Source organism: Neoarius graeffei, chromosome 20, assembly GCF_027579695.1.
Source record: "Neoarius graeffei isolate fNeoGra1 chromosome 20, fNeoGra1.pri, whole genome shotgun sequence".
Lineage (NCBI taxonomy): Eukaryota > Metazoa > Chordata > Actinopteri > Siluriformes > Ariidae > Neoarius > Neoarius graeffei.
The window spans coordinates 57,654,369-57,676,512 of NC_083588.1; the positions used below are offsets into that span (position 1 = coordinate 57,654,369).

The window sequence follows — 22,144 nt, forward strand, 5'->3', positions numbered from 1 at the left end:
GAATCCTCCAAAAGTAATTGCATATTTTTATTCATCGTAAATGAGGACCCCAACAAGGTTAAAGTGTACCTGTAGTGAATTTTAATGACTAGCTATTTCAAAAGATCACGTATGATACCAGTGGTTCCGTCATGCAACGTTCGTCATACGTGCTTGTCAAGTACATGCGAGTTTTAAGTCACTGCTCCGACAGTGTCATGGTCAGCGACATGTTGCTTCCTTCACGGGCTGTTCCAGACGCACAGTCGTTGGTTTGTCCGATTGTCTGGGCTGCAGTGGACTGGTCACTGACCCCGTGTTGCAAATACCAGTCTAAGATAACACATTATCAACCGATCTGCTCATCAGAAATAGAAGAAATATTTACACTTACTCGAGCTGATCTTTGGCTGGATCGAGTAAAAGTAAAATAAATAAATAAATAAATAAATTTTTAAAAAGGCACTGTTCATCATCAGTGTCGCAGTTCTCAAGACTGAACCGAATCGCTGTCCTGAGTCATAAAATGAATCATCCAAAGCGCATAAAATCCGTGTGCCATCTAGAAACAAGTTTTACCTCCAAATAGCCCAAATATATCCCTATATTCCCTAATGGGATGTCAGTCAGATTTTATCCTGTTTACGGTGGGCGTTCCCACCATGAAAGAGAAACCAATCGAAAGTGATTATCATGCCGTTACCATCCCAGTGTCTGAAATCGCTCACTTGTTCACTACTCCCTGTGAGTGCAGTATATAGGGTGTAATAATCTTCACTATCATTTCGGACAGCACTACAAAATGGCGTCCTCACTATATAGTGCCTTATAAAGTGGCTAGAGATGATGAGATGAGATGAGATATAGTGAGTAAGGAGCGATTTTGGACACAGGGCATGTGATTAGTCTTTTATGAATGCAGAAGTGTGCGCTCCGGTGTGACCGAGTAAGGTGACAATTTAGGTAATTTAAAAACTATAATATTATATGGCAGTGGGCACATAAAAAATGTAAAGTATAACGTTTCTGTCATGCTTGTATGATTAAAAAAAAAAACTCAAAGATATTTATCTCAATACATGACCTACTCATTCTAAACCTGCCAAGCTTCGCCAGTGAAGCTCTCGACCCCAAAGTACAACCAAATCTACTTGAAAATAATGCCGTGAAATAATAGATATGTGCCATAAAGATCTATTACAAGTATTAGATCTATACTTATTCGACGTGTTCTGAAGTTACTTGACTGGGAACTGGGAATCTCAACCCACAGAACACTGCTTGTTTACTCGCACCCGATAACCCGAAATCAACGACTGTACGCCACTTCCGGCCGGCAATGGCTGCTCCCCGTGGTTCTGCCTCCGCGGGTAATTCACGGAATAAAATTGTCCACAAAAGTGCTTTTACAGTGTTTTTTGTGACTGAATGTATGAGTCTTTTGTCTATAAGTAACACATAAAGCACGATTAATGTTGTAAGCATGACCAGTACTGGTACACTTGAAAGATGATCCATGGATAATCCATTCAAGGGTTAACAAAATATTTTTAAATGATCCATTAATTGGTCAACACCTAACCCAAGTAAAAGTGATGAGCTGTCCGCCCACTATACCTCTAACCACAGGTTGGAACCATCAATCTGGCTCTTCCTGCCACTCCAAAGCTAGAAACAAACAAAAAAAAACCAAGAGACTCACGGTTTTGAAGTCCCGGTGGCTGCACTCCTGGCCCTCGTAGCGGCAGTAAAGCATCATCTCGTGTAGGTCATGGCCGACGCGCTCGGTGAACTCGCGCATGCTAAACGGTTTGGGCCGGAAACCACTGAAATTGGCGCGCTCCGCAAGAAAGTCGAGAACATGGGGCTCGGCCAGCTGTGGCTCGGGCACATGCAGATGTACGTCAAGCAGTGCCAGCAATTCTCCTGCATGGTACAGGTCATTACGCGTGAGCCGTGTGAAGCGGTAGGCATTCAGGTTGCACACGGTGACGGCGGGGAACACAAGGCTCGTTGCAGGCACGGCACCCACGCTTGCTACGTGTGGATATGACAGGAAGTGGGCTACGCGTTCCGCACCCTCCAGTGCCAGCAGACCAAGACAGGCCAGTAGAGATGCGCTCCAGAGTACACGCCGCAGTGCTGAGGAACGACGGTGTGGGAAAACATAACGCAGGCCATGTAGCGTGCTGCGCTGGGCAAACAAGTGCCAGGAAAAGGGGCCTGACAGGTTGCCTGTGCCAGCACTTTCTGATTCATGGCTGCCCTCGCTGGCACAGCTGTCTTTCAGCTCCATCATGGGCACCTGTGGGTGGGAGAGAGTGCAGAGCACCAGTCAAAACACATTACACACACGACCTGCAAATACTGACCTGCAGAGAGAAGAGTGCAGACATTCATTCAAGTCAAAATACACCCCTTACATTTTTCCACATTTTGTAGTGTTGCAACAAAAACTGAAGTGGATTATATGCCATTATAACACCATGTCAAGTCAAGTCAAGTCAAGTTTATTTGTACAGCGCTTTTAACAATAAACATTGTCGCAAAGCAGCTTTACAGAATTTGAACGACTTAAAAGATGAGCTAATTTTATCCCTAATCTATCCCCAATGAGCAAGCCTGTGGCGACGGTGGCAAGGAAAAACTCCCTCAGACGACATGAGGAAGAAACCTCGAGAGGAACCAGACTCAAAAGGGAACCCATCCTCATTTGGGCAACAACAGACAGCCTGACTATAATATTAACAGTTTTAACAGGTATAACCCTCAACTGTCCTCATGGGGCCGTCCTTCACAGGAGTGGGGCGATAAAACTCCGACCAGACACAGGGCACCAGGATGGATCAAGCAGGTCCGAGGGGCAGAAGAGGCCAGCATCTCAATCCCAGGATCAACATGTAACTCAATGTAACCATGTACAGAGTTACCCTTGACCTCTTGGTTTCTTCAATGACTAATCCACTCTCTCCACCTGGTTGGTCTCTGACTTTTTTTTGGATGGCATCCTCTAGGAAGATTTGCAGTTCTTTCCATTCTTATTAGCTCATCTGGTTGACAGGCGATGAGCTTCCACCATCACGCTTTGTCCGTCATCCGTCCGGCGTCGTCCACATTTCACGAAAATCGCTTCTTCTCTCTCAATTCTTCACCGATTTTTATTCTTTTTGGCAGGAAGGTAGGTCTGCCTGGGATGCATATGACTTCTACCCAAATTTGCATAATTGCCATTAATAATGAAGCTATGGAGTAATTAAGCCCTAACGAGCAGTTTCCACACAAATCGCTTCTTCTCCATCAATCGTTCACCGATTTTGATTCTTTCTGGCATGAACCTAAGGGTACCTAGTGTGCATATATGGTGGCATGCAAAAGTTTGGGCACCCTTGCTGAAAATGTCTGTTACTGTGAATAGTTAAGTGAGCAGAAGATGAACTGATCACCAAAAGGCATAAAGGTAAAGATGAGACATTTCTTTTCAGCATTTTCTGCAAGATGTGTGTATTATTTTTGTTTTGTACAATTGGAGAGTGAAAAAAGAAAAGGAACACCATGCGAAAGTTTGGGCACCCCAATACATTTGAGTTCTCAGGTAACTTTTACCAAGGTTCCAGACCTTAATTAGCTTATTGAGCTGTGGCTTGTTCAAATTCTTCATTAGGAAAGGTCAGATGATGCAGATTTCAAAGCTGTATAAATTCTCTGACTCCTCAAACTTGTCCCTCAAATCAACAGCCTAAGCAACTCCCTCGCATTCTGAATAATAAAATAATTGATGCTCACAAAGCAGGAGAAGGCTACAAGAACATAGCAAAGTGTTTTCAGGTAGCTGTTTCCTCAGATTGTAATGTTATTAAGAAATGGCAGTTAACAGAAAAAGTGGAGATCAAGGTGAGGTCTGGAAGATGAAGAAAACTTTCTGAAAGAACTGCTCGTTGGATTGCTAGAAAGGCAAGTAAAAAAACCCTGTTTGACTGCAAAAGACCTTCGGAAAGATTTAGCAGACCCTGGAGTGGTGGTGCACTGTTCTACTATGCAGCGACACCTGAATAAATATGACCTTCATGAGAGAGTCATCAGAAGAAAACCGTTCCTGCATCCTAGCCACAAAATTCAGTGTCTGAAGTTTGCAAATGAACATCTAAATAAGCCTGATGCATTTTGGAAACAAGTCCTGTGGACTGATGAAATCAAAATAGAACTTTTTGGCCACAATGTGCAAAGGTATGTTTGGAGAAAAAAGGGTGCCAAATTCCAGGAAAAGAACACCTCTCCAACTCTGAAGCATGGGTGTGGATCGATCATGCTTTGGGGTTGTGTTGCAGCCAGTGGCACAGGGCACATTTCATTGGTCGAGGGAAGCATGGATTCGAATAAATACCAGCAAACTCTGGAAGCAAACATCACACCATCTGTAAAAAAGTTGAAGTTAAAAAGAGGATGGGTCCTACAATAAGACGATGATCCAAAACACGCCTCAAAATCTCCAATGGAATACCTCAAGAGGCCCAAGCTGAAGGTTTTGCCCTGGCCCTCACAGTCCCCTGATCTAAACATCATTGAAAATCTGTGGATAGATTTCAAAAGAGCAATGCATGCAAGACAGGCTAAGAAATTTGTAGAACTGGAAGCCTTTTGCAAGGACGAATGCGCGAAAATCCCCCAGGTAAGAACTGAAAGATTATTAGCTGGCTACAAAAAGTGTTTACAAGCTGTGATACTTGCCAAAGGGGGTGTTACTAAGTACTGACCATGTCAGGTGCCCAAACTTTTGCTTCAGGTCCTTTTCATTTTTTGGTATTTTACACCTGTAAATGACGGAAATAAAAATGTAATCTTGCGGAAAATGTTAAAGAAGCATGTCGTCTTTACCTTTATGCCTTTTGGTGATCAGTTCATCTTCTGCTCACTTAACTATTCACAGTAACGGACATTTTCAGCAAGGGTGCCCAAACTTTTGCATGCCACTGTAGCTTCTACACAAATTTGGGCCAGAGTGAGATATTCCATCATTGGCGGCCTCGTTAATGGATTTATCAGCTCTCCATTGGATGTTCAAAGTTTGGGACATTTTCATCACAAAACCTTCGTGAACAGTTTTCCAGAACTTGGGCCCCAGACATGTTTAGCTCATTGGTCTTCATGATGCTGTTTGCTTAGATATAATCTAAAACTCTGAAGGCTCTCTGGCACAGGTCTTTAATCACACATAGATGGAGTCCTTTCAAATAATTCGCTGTTGTCATCACTGCCGAACCTGATCCAAGCTTGAGGTGAATCACGTTTGAATGATATGGCGCCACTTCTCTCGATTTCTAGAGCGCTCCAGAGCACACTTGCACTTTTGAGGTTGGGTTGAAAGTTGTGCAAGTAAAGTCTTCTTTGATGACCTCGGGATTTCTTTCCATCAATTCTTCCTCTGAGGCACCATTCTTCTAGTCGTCCTTTCCTTATGTAATGTCCAATAAACTTAATTTGGCATCGGTCAAGAGTTGTCTGTTTTGGCCTACACGTTGGAGAACTTGTTCATTTGTAATTCTATCCATGTACGAGATCTTGAGCATACGCCGATAAAACCACGTCTCTACAGCTGCGATATTCTGCCGTGTTTCTGCTGTGAAGGTCCACATCTCGCATCCGTATAACAACACGAACCGACCACACAAAGGTTTTGAGAAGGTATATTTTGATAGTTTTCTATCCGTGAACAAGTTCTTCATTTTGTTGAAAGTGTCCTTTGCTAACGCAATTCTTCTGTGTATTTTGCTTTTGCAACGGCTATCTGAAGTTACTAACATGCCCAAGTAGTTGAAGGATGATATTTGCTCAATGTCCTGAGGTTACAAGCAGGTTCAAACTCTGGCGCAGACTTTGATACGCGCCGATATTTGGCGTATCTTGGCATTGACTTTGAGACCAAGACTTTCACTTGCAACTACTACAGTCACGAAGAGTCGTTGGAGACCTTCAGCAGAGTTATCAATTAGGACAATGTCATCTGCATAGCGAATATTGTTAAGTAATTTGCTATTAACTTTAATGCCTTCGGGCACTTCATCCAGTCCTCTCAGGATCATTTTGCTGTTTGAATAATTAGTGACTTCTAATAAGAATTCTAATTAGACAAGAATTTATTCATGGGTTTCATAGCAATGAAGGTAAATACTTCAGCAAACAAAACATTTTTATGTTTTTTTAATCGGAAGTAGTTTTCTAAACTATATGGATTGTTCCCGGAGCACAGGTGGCCAAGTGGTTAGAGCGCTTGACCGCTAAGCGAACGGTCCCTGGTTCAAGCCTCGGTTCAACGGGGATCTGGGGCTCGCTCCCTGTCCACCCAGCAGTGAATGGGGACCTGGTGGAAACACTGGGGAAGTTAAAGGCGGCGAGGAAAGGAACTGGCCACCCTACCTCACTATGCCAATGGCCCAGGACAAGTGTGCTCTCTAACAGGCACTCCCCCAATGTACGAATCGTATATGGGACTCCCCTTTGCTTTTGGATTGTTCCCTTACTTCAAGATTATGATCCTTTTTGTGTAGCTTCATGACATATCATCGCAATTTTGTCCAATTCAGTTCCAGGTTGTGACATTACAAAATGTGGAAAAGTTCAAGGTGAGAGAGGAATAGAAAACCTTGATGTTATTTGTGTTTAGTGAAAATACTAAAGCATGCATACATACATACACACACTACCGTTCAAAAGTTTGGGGTCACCCAGACAATTTTGTGTTTTCCATGAAAAGTCACACTTTTATTTACCACCATAAGTTGTAAAACGAATAGAAAATATAGTCAAGACATTTTTCTGGCCATTTTGAGCATTTAATCGACCCCACAAATGTGATGCTCCAGAAACTCAATCTGCTCAAAGGAAGGTCAGTTTTATAGCTTCTCTAAAGAGCTCAACTGTTTTCAGCTGTGCTAACATGATTGTACAAGGGTTTTCTAATCATCCATTAGCCTTCTGAGGCAATGAGCAAACACATTGTACCATTAGAACACTGGAGTGAGAGTTGCTGGAAATGGGCCTCTATACACCTATGGAGATATTGCACCAAAAACCAGACATTTGCAGCTAGAATAGTCATTTACCACATTAGCAATGTATAGAGTGGATTTCTGATTAGTTTAAAGTGACCTTCATTGAAAAGAACAGTGCTTTTCTTTCAAAAATAAGGACATTTCAAAGTGACCCTAAACTTTTGAACGGTAGTGTACATACATGCATACATACTGTACATACAAGAGTGACAGACAGACAGACAGTGAAGAGGTACAACAGAAAGAAGGAGGCACGGAGATGAAACTGGAATATGACTCTGAAAGTGTGTACATTTCACAAATAGATTTTGAGGTAGAAAGAAACTAAAAACTTGTTATTTTGGGGGGTAAATAATTTTTGACTGAATCTGAGCACTTAAGTGATTTGTTTATTCCGATTATTTGCTCATATATCCACAACGGCTGTTCTCTTAAAGCTAGACGGCCTTTCGATTTCATAAAATCGACGAAATTTACAGTAGTTTCCTCTGAAATTTGATCATTGTGATAGATGTTTATTTCTGTAATATCTCACAAAATATCAGGCCATTCTGTGGCTGGGAAGTTATTTAATTTGAGGGGATTCCCGAGCAAATAACATGCATGAAATCGCTCGCTTCGCGCAGTCAAGCAGACAGAGGAAGTCCGTGTGTGTGTGTGCGCATGTGCAGGTTTACCTTTGAACGTGCACTAAGAGTTCCATCATTTTGTCGCTAAACGAACAGCTGATCTCACCGAGGTGCTCGCTGAGCGCCGATATTTATTAGTTTGGTCCTGCGTTTCCTTTCCTTCGTATATAACATAACGTCTTTTCTTCTTGCTTTCTTTCCGATACTGTAGTTGGTCTTTCACGTTTCATTCGCACACTCACATCGTCCATTTTTCTCTCCTGTTTCAAATTTGTATCCCACAATGCCTTGTGCGAACGGGGAAAGCCCAGCACGTGATGCATGACATAGTATCTTGTATCGCATCATGGTGAACCAGGAAAAAATAGTGGAGAATTTAGGGCCACGTGGAGATAAATTCATTAATTCTCATCCCATTATCTCTAGCTGCTTTATCCTTCTACAGGGTCGCAGGCAAGCTGGAGCCTATCCCAGCTGACTACGGGCGAAAGGCGGGGTACACCCTGGACAAGTCGCCAGGTCATCACAGGGCTGACACACAGACACAGACAACCATTCACACCCACATTCACACCTACGGTCAATTTAGAGTCACCAGTTAACCTAACCTGCATGTCTTTGGACTGTGGGGGAAACCGGAGCACCCGGAGGAAACCCACGCGGACACGGGGAGAACATGCAAACTCCGCACAGAAAGGCCCTCGCGAAAGGCGACAGCGCTAACCACTACACCACCGTGCCACCCCAAATTCATTATTTGTTCTGTTTAAAAAAAGTAATAAAATTGGAAGACTGTGATTCGAATTCGGTAGCTTTCGGTCCACTAAACAAAAATAATTGGCGGTCGGGGAAAATTCTTTTTATGACCTACACTTAAAAAATCTGAAAGGCGGTCTAGCTTTAACGACACGGAGTTGGCTGAAAAAGTTATCCAGCACACAGCTTTCACGATAGATTGTTTTACATCAGAGGACTGATTATAGTTCTTAAAATATTCAGCTCAGATAACAGCAAAAAAAAATATATATATATATATATATATATATATATATATATATATATATATATATATAATAATAACAATAATAATTTTTAAACACTGTAAGATGATCTTCGCCTGGGCTGGCTTCATGCTGGTTTTAATCGATGTTGTTGTTGTTCGTGTCTCAAATGTCTGACACTGAAAAAACACCACACACTGAATGCCGAGGAGGAAAAAAAAATAAACATCTCGTCTGTCTGATTCAACTAGTCAGATTAACTGTCAGATCCAGTGACAAATATTATTCTGGATTTGAAATACGATACAAATATAACTTTTGTTGTGTGTTTTTTGTTTCAGCAATCATTATTCGATTTGTATATACGAGTTAGACATGAATCTGTCAGTCTGGGTACAGACGAAGAAAAAGAGTGATGAAATGACAACCAATCTAACAACACCTTAGGCAACGACAAGTGGTGGTAATGAAAATCTCAGTCCCCTTATGTAGCAAGAAGGGAGGTGGATCGCATAGAGCAACCGACGTGATGTCCCGAAACATAACTATGAGGGAAACCTACAAAATGCACACGTAAACACAAAAGATATAGGAGAACAAGAGAAGAGATACAGGTCTATGTTTCGTTTTATTCTCTTCCTTCCTTCCTGCCCACTTTATCTCCTCTGGTCTGGTCTGCTCCAAAATCAAGCCTACTCTCTCTACTTTCCACAACCGACAACTCGCTTCTCAGTCTCTCTTCTCTTTTTCAGCCAATAATCCAAATGCAGCTTCACGACAGAGCACCTCGAACAAATCCACACCACAGAACACACACACAGTCACACAGAGACGCACTGGACATCCAACGACAAGTGCAAGCACCTCACATGCACTACAACATCCAGTTGTGCACATGAGTGAGTGTCTGTGTCTGTATGAGAGACGGCGGGAGACTTCGGGAGGCGGGTCAAGGCTCAAGATGACGCCGTGTGTGATCCTAAACCGGTTCTGTGTGTGTAAAGTGAATGTTTTAGGACCTCAGAATTACAGTGCCTCCCGCTCGCGTGAGGACGGACAGAACCACACACGCGCCCTCATACTGTATTTTCTCCCAACAACGGCTAAAGGACGAGCTGATACAAACCTGACCTACTCTCACACACACACACACACACACACATGCACGCTGTGAAGAGGGGGAGATACTTACATGCACGCGCAGCGCTGATCAGCCTCGGTCTCTCACACGCGCCCCGAACCGCTAACTCGAGTCTGCTTCAGTGTTGCCGTCTCTCTTTCCTTCCTGTACAGATACACACGTGCTCATACTCCAGTCCCATCCATCCACGCACCGCAAGAGCACACACACAACTGAGGACAAATGCAGAGCAGAGGGTAATGGAGAAACCAGAGACGAGCGTCGTACGCACAGAGGAAAAAGAAGGATAGAGGAGGGGGAGAGGGAGAGGAAAAGAGCAAGAGGGAGACAGAGACAGAGAGAGAGAGGGTACTTTAGTACAGCAGCCATCTATCACACACTGTATGTGCTAATGTGTGTGTAAGCGGTGTAGTTTTTTTTAAGTTTGAAAAAAATTTTTGAAAGGTTCTGCATGAATACGAATAAACATCATAACTGGACATTTTCTGCATCAAGCCACATAAGGGTCGTTCATGCAGAAAGAAACGTTTATTCTAAAAGTGACAAAGCAGAACATGGGACCTTAAATATACTGTAAATAGTTCACTGCTATAATACTAAATGTTCTTTGATTTCTTTCTTGTTGGATTTTCTGTTCACCCCATTCTTTTCCAATAGGTTGTGTTCAGTCACGTGACTTTTGCTTGCGAGTTTACTTCCAACGATCAGGCAAACCGATTTGGTCGCTGTTATGTAAAGCGCGAGTGAAAGCGTCTCCGACTATTTTCGCAGTTTAGAGGCCAATGCACGGTCAAGATACCTTCAGAAAGTTGGTCTTTGCGATGGGATAGATCCTTACATGCTAGTAAAGAAAGATTTTTCTTACAAGTTGGAAAATTATCCATCAGTTGAGTTCCCGGACATCGTAAACTACCTGGTGCTGCAGATATCGTTCTACACGGACACGCAGACGAAAACCTGGAAGGACTTGGAGGCGGGGGCGGCACGGTGGTGTAGTGGTTAGCGCTGTCGCCTCACAGCAAGAAGGTCCGGGTTCGAGCCCAGTGGCCAGCGAGGGTCTTTCTGTGTGGAGTTTGCATGTTCTCCCCGTGTCCGCGTGGGTTTCCTCCGGGTGCTCCGGTTTCCCCCACAGTCCAAAGACATGCAGGTTAGGTTAACTGGTGACTCTAAGGCCAAGTTTACATTAGACCATATCTGTCTCGTTTTCTTCGCGGATGCACTGTCCGTTTACATTAAACCGCCTGGAAACGCCGGGAAACGGGAATCCGCCAGGGTCCACGTATTCAATCCAGATCGTGTCTGGTCCGGTGCTGTGTAAACATTGAGAATACGCGGATACGCTGTGCTGAGCTATAGCTGGCATCGTCATTGGACAACGTCACTGTGACATCCACCTTCCTGATTCGCTGGCGTTGGTCATGTGACGCGACTGCTGAAAAACGGCGCAGACTTCCGCCTTGTATCACCTTTCATTAAAGAGTATAAAAGTATGAAAATACTGCAAATACTGATGCAAATACTGCCCATTGTGTAGTTATGATTGTCTTTAGGCTTGCCATCCTTCCACTTGCAAGTGGTAAGTGATATGCGCTGGGATCACACACACAGCGGCTCAGTCCCGAATCACAGCTTGTGCACTTCACTCGCATGCTCTGTGAGCTGCGCAAGGCCGGATTGCGCACCCTCCAGAGGGCACTCGCTGTTCAGGGCGGAGTGATTTGGAGCGCAGGATGCCTGCGGAGCCGAGCGTATCCATGTATTGGTGTTGCTGTGTGCACACAAATCGTGTATTGGTGTTGCTGTGTGCACGCTAATCGTTTTAAAAACATTAATCTGATGATCCGCTGATACGGTCTAATGTAAACATGGGCTAAATTGAGCGTAGGTGTGAATGTGAGTGTGAATGGTTGTCTGTGTCTATGTGCCAGCCCTGTGATGACCTGGCGACTTGTCCAGGGTGTACCCCGCCTTTCGCCCATAGTCAGCTGGGATAGGCTCCAGCTTGCCTGCGACCCTGTAGAACAGGATAAAGCGGCTAGAGATGATGAGATGAGAAATCCACTCTATACATTGCTAATGTGGTAAATGACTATTCTAGCTGCAAATGTGTGGTTTTTGGTGCAATATCTCCATAGGTGTATAGAGGCCCATTTCCAGCAACTCTCACTCCAGTGTTCTAATGGTACAATGTGTTTGCTCATTGCCTCAGAAGGCTAATGGATGATTAGAAAACCCTTGTACAATCATGTTAGCACAGCTGAAAACAGTTGAGCTCTTTAGAGAAGCTATAAAACTGACCTTCCTTTGAGCAGATTGAGTTTCTGGAGCATCACATTTGTGGGGTCGATTAAATGCTCAGAAAAATGTCTTGACTATATTTTCTATTCATTTTACAACTTATGGTGGGAAATAAAAGTGTGACTTTTCATGGAAAACACAGAATTGTCTGGGTGACCCCAAACTTTTGAACGGTAGTGTATGTGATTGGGTTAAAGATCTGGGGATCAAGACATGACAAGATAAATCCTGTATCGTTTATTGCCTGGGTAAGGAGGAATTTCTGGGCTTTTTGTTTACGCCTTTGCGATGATTGCTAGGACGCTACAAGTTTTAGTATCGGGTGGAAGCAAACCACAGTCGCTCGATTCTCAGTCCTCGCTGCTCTTTTCTTGCAGGTAAATCATTCCTAAAGATCCAGAGGAACACCTTTAAATACCTGGGTATTATGTGTATTATATGCGCATTAGTTTACAATCTGGCGACAAGGATCAAACAGTAAACAAAAACACATCTGAGGATTTAAGTGTCTCCTGAACTTCTAAACATCATGAAATAACGGAAATTGGTGAGAAAAGTGGTTTGCTAATTCCAAAAAAAATAAATCAGAGGAATTTACAGGTACAGACCTTTCACGAAGTGGTCACTGCAAACGCGAGCGTTTTTTGACTCGGTTCCCTTCCACCGCAGCGAAAGGTTCAAGAGCTACCTTTCTTGTCGTCTTTTGGTAAAATCCTTTGCTCTTTCACTCTTTATTACTTCACATGGAGCACAGAAGGAACTTATCAGTTTTACGGTTTGTTTGATTCGGGCAGCCCAAACCAACACAAGCGTACGGCATTTTAACGACTAGCAAGGCACCCCAGAGATAGTAACGCTTTGTGAACAGTGACCTCAGCTGACCACCACTTCATGTCTTGCATATCTAATGAGGCAGATGTGACGCAGGACGCAACCCACATATAAAACAACCAACTCGGGAACGCTAACAAGTGCTTCTTCCAGGTCACTTTTTTCCAACATTTAATCTCTAACCTATCAGACAACCATGTGCTCTCCTGCAAGACATGTGAAGCCATCCAAGCGCATCTTTTTCAACAGCTGCTCATGCAGCATCACAGAACAGCACTCGGAAGACCCTCGGAGGAAAGCGCTATCTGCCCTCTTCCACATACCTGAGCTCACAGACGTGAGCCCACGACTTTCTAGACTGTCGAGAACAGAAAGAGAGTATGTCATCCCTCCCATGATGCCGGATAGCAAAAAAATATATATATATGCCTCAGCTAGATCACTCGTGTTCATAATATATCTCAATGAGATGTGTGCAGGGCTGTTTTATTTAATCCTGTTCGCACAGTGATTTTTGTTTGCACATACCAGTTCTCTTCTCCAAAAATCAACAAATTTGTTACCTAATTTAAATCTCCGTGACTCAGATGTTAATCAAGGTGGTCCCGTTCCTGCTACTTGTTTCACAGGTTGTAATAGCAATGCTTCAAAATGAGTGAACTAAGAAAGACGCTTTAAGACTCTATCATTTCGTCTATCGGTCTTGTAATAATCCCAAGGGATTCTGACATCACATCAACACAGGCTTTGCCAAAGGGTGTAGTAAAGGCTTAGACGTTCCATTTGTGACCATTTTTAATTGATAAACAGAAAAATTAGATCTCCTGCTGCAGTTCAGACCTAATGGTTAGAAAAGGCAAGGCCTACAAGAGTGCAGAAGCCTTAGTCAGGGCAGGACAAGTGTATATATATGTATGTATGTATGTATGTATGTATGTGTCGTGCCAGCGGCTGTCGTGCCAGCGCTGTCGCCTCACAGCAAGAAGGTCCGGGTTTGAGCCCCGTGGCCAGCGAGGGTAGCCTGGCAAGCCAGACTAAATGTGAATATTTAGTCTGGCCTCGATCCGTAGACATTTCCGAAGGGGGTAGGAGGAACAAACTGCTGTCTTTCAAACTGTCTCTGTGCGTATAGGCCAACGCTCTGACCAATCAGCGCAACAGTGACTGTGACGTAGTCAGAGCGACAGAAAGCAGTGGGGAGGCCTTGAAATAAATAATTTTTCAAAATGCGTGTTAATTAAGAAACAGGTTCTAAATATTAAGAAGTTTGGAGATAATGACCACAAGTTTGGAGTCTGTACCACATATACACTCATTTTTTTTCGAAGTGTTTTTCAAGGGTTTGCTTAAACTGTTTTTGAGAGTTTTTATTTAGTGGTGTTTGGTGAAATAATTTCCCTTAAAGGAACAGTCCACCGTACTTCCATAATGAAATATGCTCTTATCTGAATTGAGACGAGCTGCTCCGTACCTCTCCGAGCTTTGCGCGACCTCCCAGTCAGTCAGACGCAGTCAGACGCGCTGTCACTCCTGTTAGCAATGTAGCTAGGCTCAGCATGGCCAATGGTATTTTTTGGGGCTGTAGTTAGATGCGACCAAACTCTTCCGCGTTTTTCCTGTTTACATAGGTTTATATGACCAGTGATATGAAACAAGTTCAGTTACAAAAATTGAAACGTAGCGATTTTCTATGCTATGGAAAGTCCGCACTATAATGACAGGCGTACTAACACCTTCTGCGCGCTTCGACAGTGCATTGATACGGAGCTCAGATATCAATGCGCTGCCGAAGCGCGCAGAAGGTGTTAGTACGCCTGTCATTATAGTGCGGACTTTCCATAGCATAGAAAATCGCTACGTTTCAATTTTTGTAACTGAACTTGTTTCATATCACTGGTCATATAAACCTATGTAAACAGGAAAAACGCGGAAGAGTTTGGTCGCATCTAACTACAGCCCCAAAAAATACCATTGGCCATACTGAGCCTAGCTACATTGCTAACAGGAGTGACAGCGCGTCTGACTGCGTCTGACTGACTGGGAGGTCGCGCAAAGCTCGGAGAGGTACGGAGCAGCTCGTCTCAATTCAGATAAGAGCATATTTCATTATGGAAGTACGGTGGACTGTTCCTTTAAATTTAAAATAACGGGAAAATAAGAAACAATCAAAAAGTAATGTTTCAAAGCTGTTTATTAATTCTTCGTACTGCACAAACTAGCCCATCCTTTTGGCTACGAGCGGAGCCAGCTGGTAGATCAGACTTTTGCCATAGCCGGTCGGCAAAACAGCGAAAACGTCCTTCTTGAAAAGGAATGAGCGGAGAGCCTCTTCCTGCTCATGTTTCAACGAAAACTCCAAGTCTAATTCTTCTAAAACTGATTCGAAAGTGGAGTCAAACGCGCGCTGTTCACTAGCCGTAGCCATCTTTCCTGCTGTGCTTTCTCCAGCGTCGCGCAGCTTTGTCGTCACTCCTGCAAAAGCCCGCCCAAAGAATCCAAACAAAAACCTTGCGTTGTGATTGGCGGGCACGATTTGATGCCCGGGGTGTTTTTGTTTATATGGTGCGAGGCTAGACCCACTCGCTAGGCAAAAATATTTTTGGCCGCTAGACGGGTGGGTCTAGTTTACTAGGCTACAGCGAGGGCCTTTCTGTGTGGAGTTTGCATGTTCTCCCCGTGTCCGCGTGGGTTTCCTCCAGGTGCTCCGGTTTCCCCCACAGTCCAAAGACATGCAGGTTAGGTTAACTGGTGACTCTAAATTGAGCGTAAGTGTGAATGTGAGTGTGAATGGTTGTCTGTGTCTATGTGTCAGCCCTGCGATGATCTGGCGACTTGTCCAGGGTGTACCCCGCCTTTCGCCCGTAGTCAGCTGGGATAGGCTCCAGCTTGCCTGCGACCCTGTAGAACAGGATAAAGCGGCTAGAGATAATGAAATGAAAATGAAATGAAATGTGTCGTGCCACTGGATTTTTGTACATGTTTACAGAATGCGTCGAAATGGCGTTGAAAAGTGTGCAATATTTTGCACCGTTTTCGCTGGCTGATCCAGTAACTATCAACAAATAATCACCTCAACAACAACCCATGGGATATATTTACCACTTTTAACATCATCCACAACTGAGACAAGACAAGTATAGCTCTTCCTTCTGCCATAAAAATCAACTAATGACATTTTGATTTGCAGTGAAAATGCGTCGATCATGTGAGCGTAGTTTTCGCGCAACATTCACTTGGCGGCGCTAACAGTTCACCATGTATTTTCTTGACCTTCCGAGCAGCATTTTGTGGTCCGTTGCTCAACAAATCTGCGAAATTCGCCAATAATCTACAGTCAAGATTGTCTCCTGATGGATTCACGAGGTTCTGTATCGTCTGAAGTCAGTGCCTGGAAAATGGACCATTTTGGTTTGTGTGCGCATGATTTTAGGTCAGATTTACAGTAACTTCCCTCGGTCCAGTTTCCTGCATACGGAGGCTTGTATTTTAATGCAGCAGGTATAACACAAAATCCATAATCTGAGCATCTGGTATGAAAATCTGGTGGTCTGACACATATACAGTGGATATAAAAAGTGTACACACCCCGTTAAAATGATCGGTTTTTTGTATGTAAAAAAATGAGACCACGATAAATAATTTCAAAACTTTTCCCACCTTCAATGTGACCTATAACCGGTACAATTCAATTGAAAAACAAATAAATCTGTCAGGGGGAAAAACATAAAAAATAAAAAACGTACAACAAGCTGGCTGTGTAAGTATGCACACCCTTAAACTAATACTTTGTTGTCGCACCTTTTGATTTAATTACAGCATTCGGTCTTTTTGGGTTCACACCTGCCATCAATTAAAACGACTCTGATTCACCTCAAATAAAGTTCAGACATCTACTCAGTTGCATCCTCCAGCAAAAGCCAGGGTTCACAGAGAGCTTACAAAGCATCAAAGGGATCTCACTGTTGAAAGGTATCAGTCAGGAGAAGGGTACAAAAACATTTCCACGGCATTAGATATACCATGGAGCACAGTGAAGACCGTCATCAAGAAGTGGAGAAAATATGGGACAACAGCGACGTTACTGAGAACTGGACGTCCCTCCAGAATTAATGAAAAGACAAGACGAAAACTGGTCAGGGAGGCTGCCAAGAGTCCTACAGCAACACTGAAGGAGCTGCAGGAATTTCTGCCAAGTACTGGTTGTGCACTACATGTGACAACAATCTCCCGTATTCTCCATATGTCTGGACTATGAGGTAGGGTCAAAGAAAAACATCCAGGCCCGGCTAAATTTAGCAAAAAAAATAATAATAAAAATACATCAACTCGGGCGGCACGGTGGTGTAGTGGTTAGCGCTGTCGCCTCACAGCAAGAAGGTCCTGGGTTCAAGCCCCGGGGCCGGCGAGGGCCTTTCTGTGCGGAGTTTGCATGTTCTCCCCGTGTCCGCGTGGGTTTCCTCCGGGTGCTCCGGTTTCCCCCACAGTCCAAAGACATGCAGGTTAGGTTAACTGGTGACTCTAAAGTGAGTGTGAATGGTTGTCTATGTGTCAGCCCTGTGATGAACTGGTGACTTGTCCAGGGTGTACCCCGCCTTTCGCCCGTAGTCAGCTGGGATAGGCTCCAGCTTGCCTGCGACCCTGTAGAAGGATAAAGCGGTTAGAGATAATGAGATGAGATACATCAACTCTCCCAAAAGCATGTGGGAAAATGTGTTATGGTCTGATGAAACCAAGGTTGAACTTTTTGGCCACAATTCCAAAAGGTATGTTTGGTGCAAAAACAACACTGCGCATCACCAAAAGAACACCATCCCCACGGTGAAGCATGGTGGTGGCAGCATCATGTTTTGGGGTTGTGTTTCTTCAGCTGGAACAGGGGCTTTAGTCAAGGTGGAGGGAATTATGAACAGTTCTAAATACCAGTCAATTTTGGCCCAAAACCTTCAGGTGTCTGCTAAAATGTTGAAGATGAAGAGGAATTTCATCTTTCAGCATGACAATGACCTCAAAAAAGTTTTGGAACGGCCCAGCCAGAGCCCAGACCTAAACCCAATTGAAAATCTGTTGGGTGACCTGAAGAGGGCTGTGCACAAGAGACGCCCTCGCAATCGGACAGATCTGGAGCGCTTTTGCAAGGAAGAGTGGGCAAATACTGCCAAGTCTAGATGTGGCAGGCTGATAGACTCCGACCCAAAAAGACTGAATGCTGTAATTGAATCAAAAGGTGCTTCAACGAAGTATTAGTTTCAGGGTGTGCACACTTACGCAATCAGCTTATTGTACATGTTTTATTTTTTATGTTTTTCCCCCAAACAGATTTGTTTGTTTTTCAATTGAATTGTACAGGTTATAGGTCACATTAAAAGAGGGAAAAGTTTTGAAATTACTTACCGGTATCATGGTCTCATTTTTTTTTTTCATCAGAAAAAACAATCATGGGTGGCACGGTGGTGTAGTGGTTAGCACTGTCGCCTCACAGCAAGAAGGTCCAGGTTCGAGCCCCGTGGCCGGCGAGGGCCTTTCTGTGCGGAGTTTGCATGTTTTCCCCGTGTCCGCGTGGGTTTCCTCCGGGTGCTCCGGTTTCCCCCACAGTCCAAAGACATGCAGGTTAGGTTAACTGGTGACTCTAAATTGAGCGTAGGTGTGAATGTGAGTGTGAATGGTTGTCTGTGTCTATGTGTCAGCCCTGTGATGACCCGGCGACTTGTCCAGGGTGTACCCCGCCTTTCGCCCGTAGTCAGCTGGGATAGGCTCCAGCTTGCCTGCGACCCTGTAGAACAGGATTAAGTGGCTACAGATAATGAGATGAGAATGAGAAAAACCAATCATTTTAATGAGGTGTGTACACTTTTTATATCCACTGTATAAAAAGATAACAGTGAAACGGGGGGCTTTACAGCAAGTGTTAAACGGATGAAAGAGAATGCAAACAGGTGACAGAACAAACTGTAAACAGATCGTATTCCTGTGTGTGTGTGTGTGTGTGTGTGTGTGTGTGTGTAAAACCACAACAGATCATCCTTCTTTTCTTATTCCTAACTCCCGCACTCCACAATGCTCATTTCTCATCTGAACTCCATCACCAGGTTGCAAATGTGATGAAAAGCACAACCAGAGCTATTAGTCTACTCCACGGAAAGAATTTTTAATGTACTTTTCTAAGTGCAGGAAATCTCACCATCCATTTGAAATATTTTTTTTCTTATAAGCATTCCTGAGTCATATGATTACTTCATTCCATCTGACAGCTGCTCTATTCTCCTTCACCCACTCCTTGTCCATTTGCCTCGACCTGGCCACTTTTATTACACGCCTCTTTCGTTCTTATCACATTCCTTTCAGCCTCTGTGACCCGAGCTCAAGAAAAAAAAAAAGACACCTCTATGGAGGAGAAAACATGGCTCAGGTTTTTCTGTCTGTCCAATCTGCTCAAGGAAAAACGACAGGACTGTGCACGTCGAGACCTTGAATGCAGTCTTTTGTGTGCTTTCAGTAACAAATTAATACAGTTCGTCTTTAACTTGACTTTATTTTGCCAACCTGGGCATGTGTGCATATTATGCTCTGAGGCACAGAAGACAATAAGCATACATTTGTGCACCAAAAACAAACCCAGCTTACAACCCCAATTCCAAAAGAAAGTTGGGACGCTGTGTAAACTGTAAATAAAAACAGAATGTGATCATTTGCAAATCATGGAAACCCTATATTTCATTGAAAATAGTACAAAGACAACATATCAAATGTTGAAACTAAGAAACCACTGTGTTGCATCACCTCTACTTTCAACAACACTCTGTAAACGTTTGGGAACTGAAGAGACCAATTGCTGTAGTTTTGCAAGAGAAATCTTGTCCCATTCTTGCCTGACACACAATTTCAGTTACTCAACAGTTCGGGGTCTCCTCATATTTTGCGCTTCATAATGCACCAAACATTTTACATGAGGGACAGGTCTGGACTGCAGGCAGGCCAGTTTAGCACCCGGACTCTTTTACTATGGAGCCGTGCAGTTTTAATATGTGCAGACAGCGGTTTGGCATGGTCTTGTTGAAAGAAGGAAGGCCTTCCCTGAAAGAGATTTTGTCTGGATGGCAGCATATTGCTCTGAAACGTGTATATATCATTCAGCATTAATGATGCCTTCCCAGATGTTCAAGCTACCCATGTCATGTGCACTAATGCCCCCTCATACCATCACAGATGCTGGCTTTTGAACTGTACACTGATAACAAGCCGGATGGTCCCTCTCCTCTTTAGCCTGGAGGACGTGGTGTCCATGATTTCTAAAAAGAATTTCTACTTTTGATTCATCAGACCTCGGGACAATTTTCCACTTCGCCTCAGTCCATCGTAAAAGAGCTCAGGCCCAGAGAAGGTAGCGGTGTTTCTGGATATTGTTTATATCTGGTTTTAACTTGCATTTGTGGATGCAGGAATGAACTGTTTGTACAGACGATGGTTTTCTGAAGTGTTCCTGAGCCCATACAGTGATTTCCACGACAGACACATGTCTGCTTTTAATGCAGTGTCTCCTGAGGGCCTGAAGATCACAGGCATCCAATGCCAGTTTTCAACCTTGTCTCTTGCATACAGAGATTTCTCCAGATTCTCTGAATCTTTTAATGATATTCCGGACCATAGATGATGTGATCCACAAATTCTTTGCCGTTTTACATTGAGGAACGTTATTCTTAAATTGTTGCACTGTTTGCCTACACAGTCTTTCACAGAGCAGTGAACCCCTCCCTATCTTTACTTCTGAGAGACTCCGCCTCTCTGGGATGCTCTTTTTATACCCAATTATGTTATCGACCTGTTACTAATTAAACAAATTAGGTTTGGGGGTTTTTTTTCTGCATTACACAACTTTTTCAGTCTTTTGTTGTCCCGTCCCAACTTTTCTGAAATGTGTTGCTGACATCAAATTCAAAATGAGCATATATTAAAAAAAAAAAAAAAATTCTCAGTTTCAAACTTTATGTTGTCTTTTGTACTATTTTCAATTAAATATTGGGTTTCCATGATTTGCGAATCTTCACATTCTGTTTTTATTTATGTTTTACACAGCATCCCAACTTTTTTGGAATTGCGGTTATGCTGTATATACTCGGGACCCTGAAGTGGACATGCAGCATCCAGACATCGTATCTGCACTTGATGGGACAACCGCATGATTCTGGCCTAGTAATGAATGTGAAATGCATCTCTGAGCATCTCTGTCAGATATTAGGCCAGTTCCCACAGGCATGTGTAGCCTCCAATTATAGCAGTAGAACAGCAAAAGCAAGCAGATTAAACTCAGGAGGGAGTGACATCGGATATACCGTAGGTAGCTGAACATCTCGATCTAAAGACATGGTGTGAGCTAGTTATTTAGATCGCTAGACAGATAAAAGACTTTATTCATCTCTGAGGAAAAACAGCAGCAACAAGCTGCACTTGCCTACACCTCTAGCTGTGTTAGCAGGTTTTTTAATAATGAGCCCATCCTGGAACACCATGATTGTGTTTTCAGCTAAGAAAATAGCTCAACAAGGTTCTCACCACTGATTACAAAACGGAAATGGAGGGTTAGTTTTCGGGTTGTTCCTAAGTCACATTTCCATGATTAGTCACGGTGTATGACTGGATGATTACCGTACCTCAACGTTGGCTTTTTCAAAATACAGATTAAAACGCATTTCCATTTTTTTCCCCACACATTCAAGCTTGGGGCAGCACGGTGGTGTAGTGGTTAGCGCTGTCGCCTCACAGCAAGAAGGTCCGGGTTCGAGCCCCGTGGCCGGCGAGGGCCTTTCTGTGTGGAGTTTGCATGTTCTCCCCGTGTCCGCGTGGGTTTCCTCCGGGTGCTCCAGTTTCCCCCACAGTCCAAAGACATGCAGGTTAGGTTAACTGGTGACTCTAAGTTGACCGTAGGTGTGAATGTGAGTGTGAATGGTTGTCTGTGTCTATGTGTCAGCCCTGTGATGACCTGGCGACTTGTCCAGGGTGTACCCCGCCTTTCGCCCGTAGTCAGCTGGGATAGGCTCCAGCTTGCCTGCAACCCTGTATAACAGGATAAAGCGGCTAGAGATAATGAGATGAGACATTCAAGTTTTTTCTCATAACCAACATAATAAATACTGACAATGTAAAATATCGATCTTATGAAAACGTCCTTTTGAAAAATAAGTCTTTTTCCAATTGGACTAGTTTGAAGAATGCATCCTGTCCAAA

The 22,144-nt window shown here is 43.6% G+C and overlaps 1 protein-coding gene across 1 annotated transcript; it reads right to left on the reverse strand.

Annotated features, from left to right (window-relative positions):
* Positions 1 to 201: 201 nt before the first annotated feature.
* Positions 202 to 5,616, reverse strand: LOC132869076 (acid-sensing ion channel 2-like). Its single transcript, XM_060902430.1, has 3 exons — positions 5,530 to 5,616; positions 1,682 to 2,284; positions 202 to 312 (listed from the first exon to the last, which is right to left on the reverse strand). The coding sequence occupies exons 1-3, from the start codon at positions 5,614 to 5,616 to the stop codon at positions 202 to 204; spliced, it is 801 nt and encodes a 266-aa protein (XP_060758413.1).
* Positions 5,617 to 22,144: the final 16,528 nt, after the last annotated feature.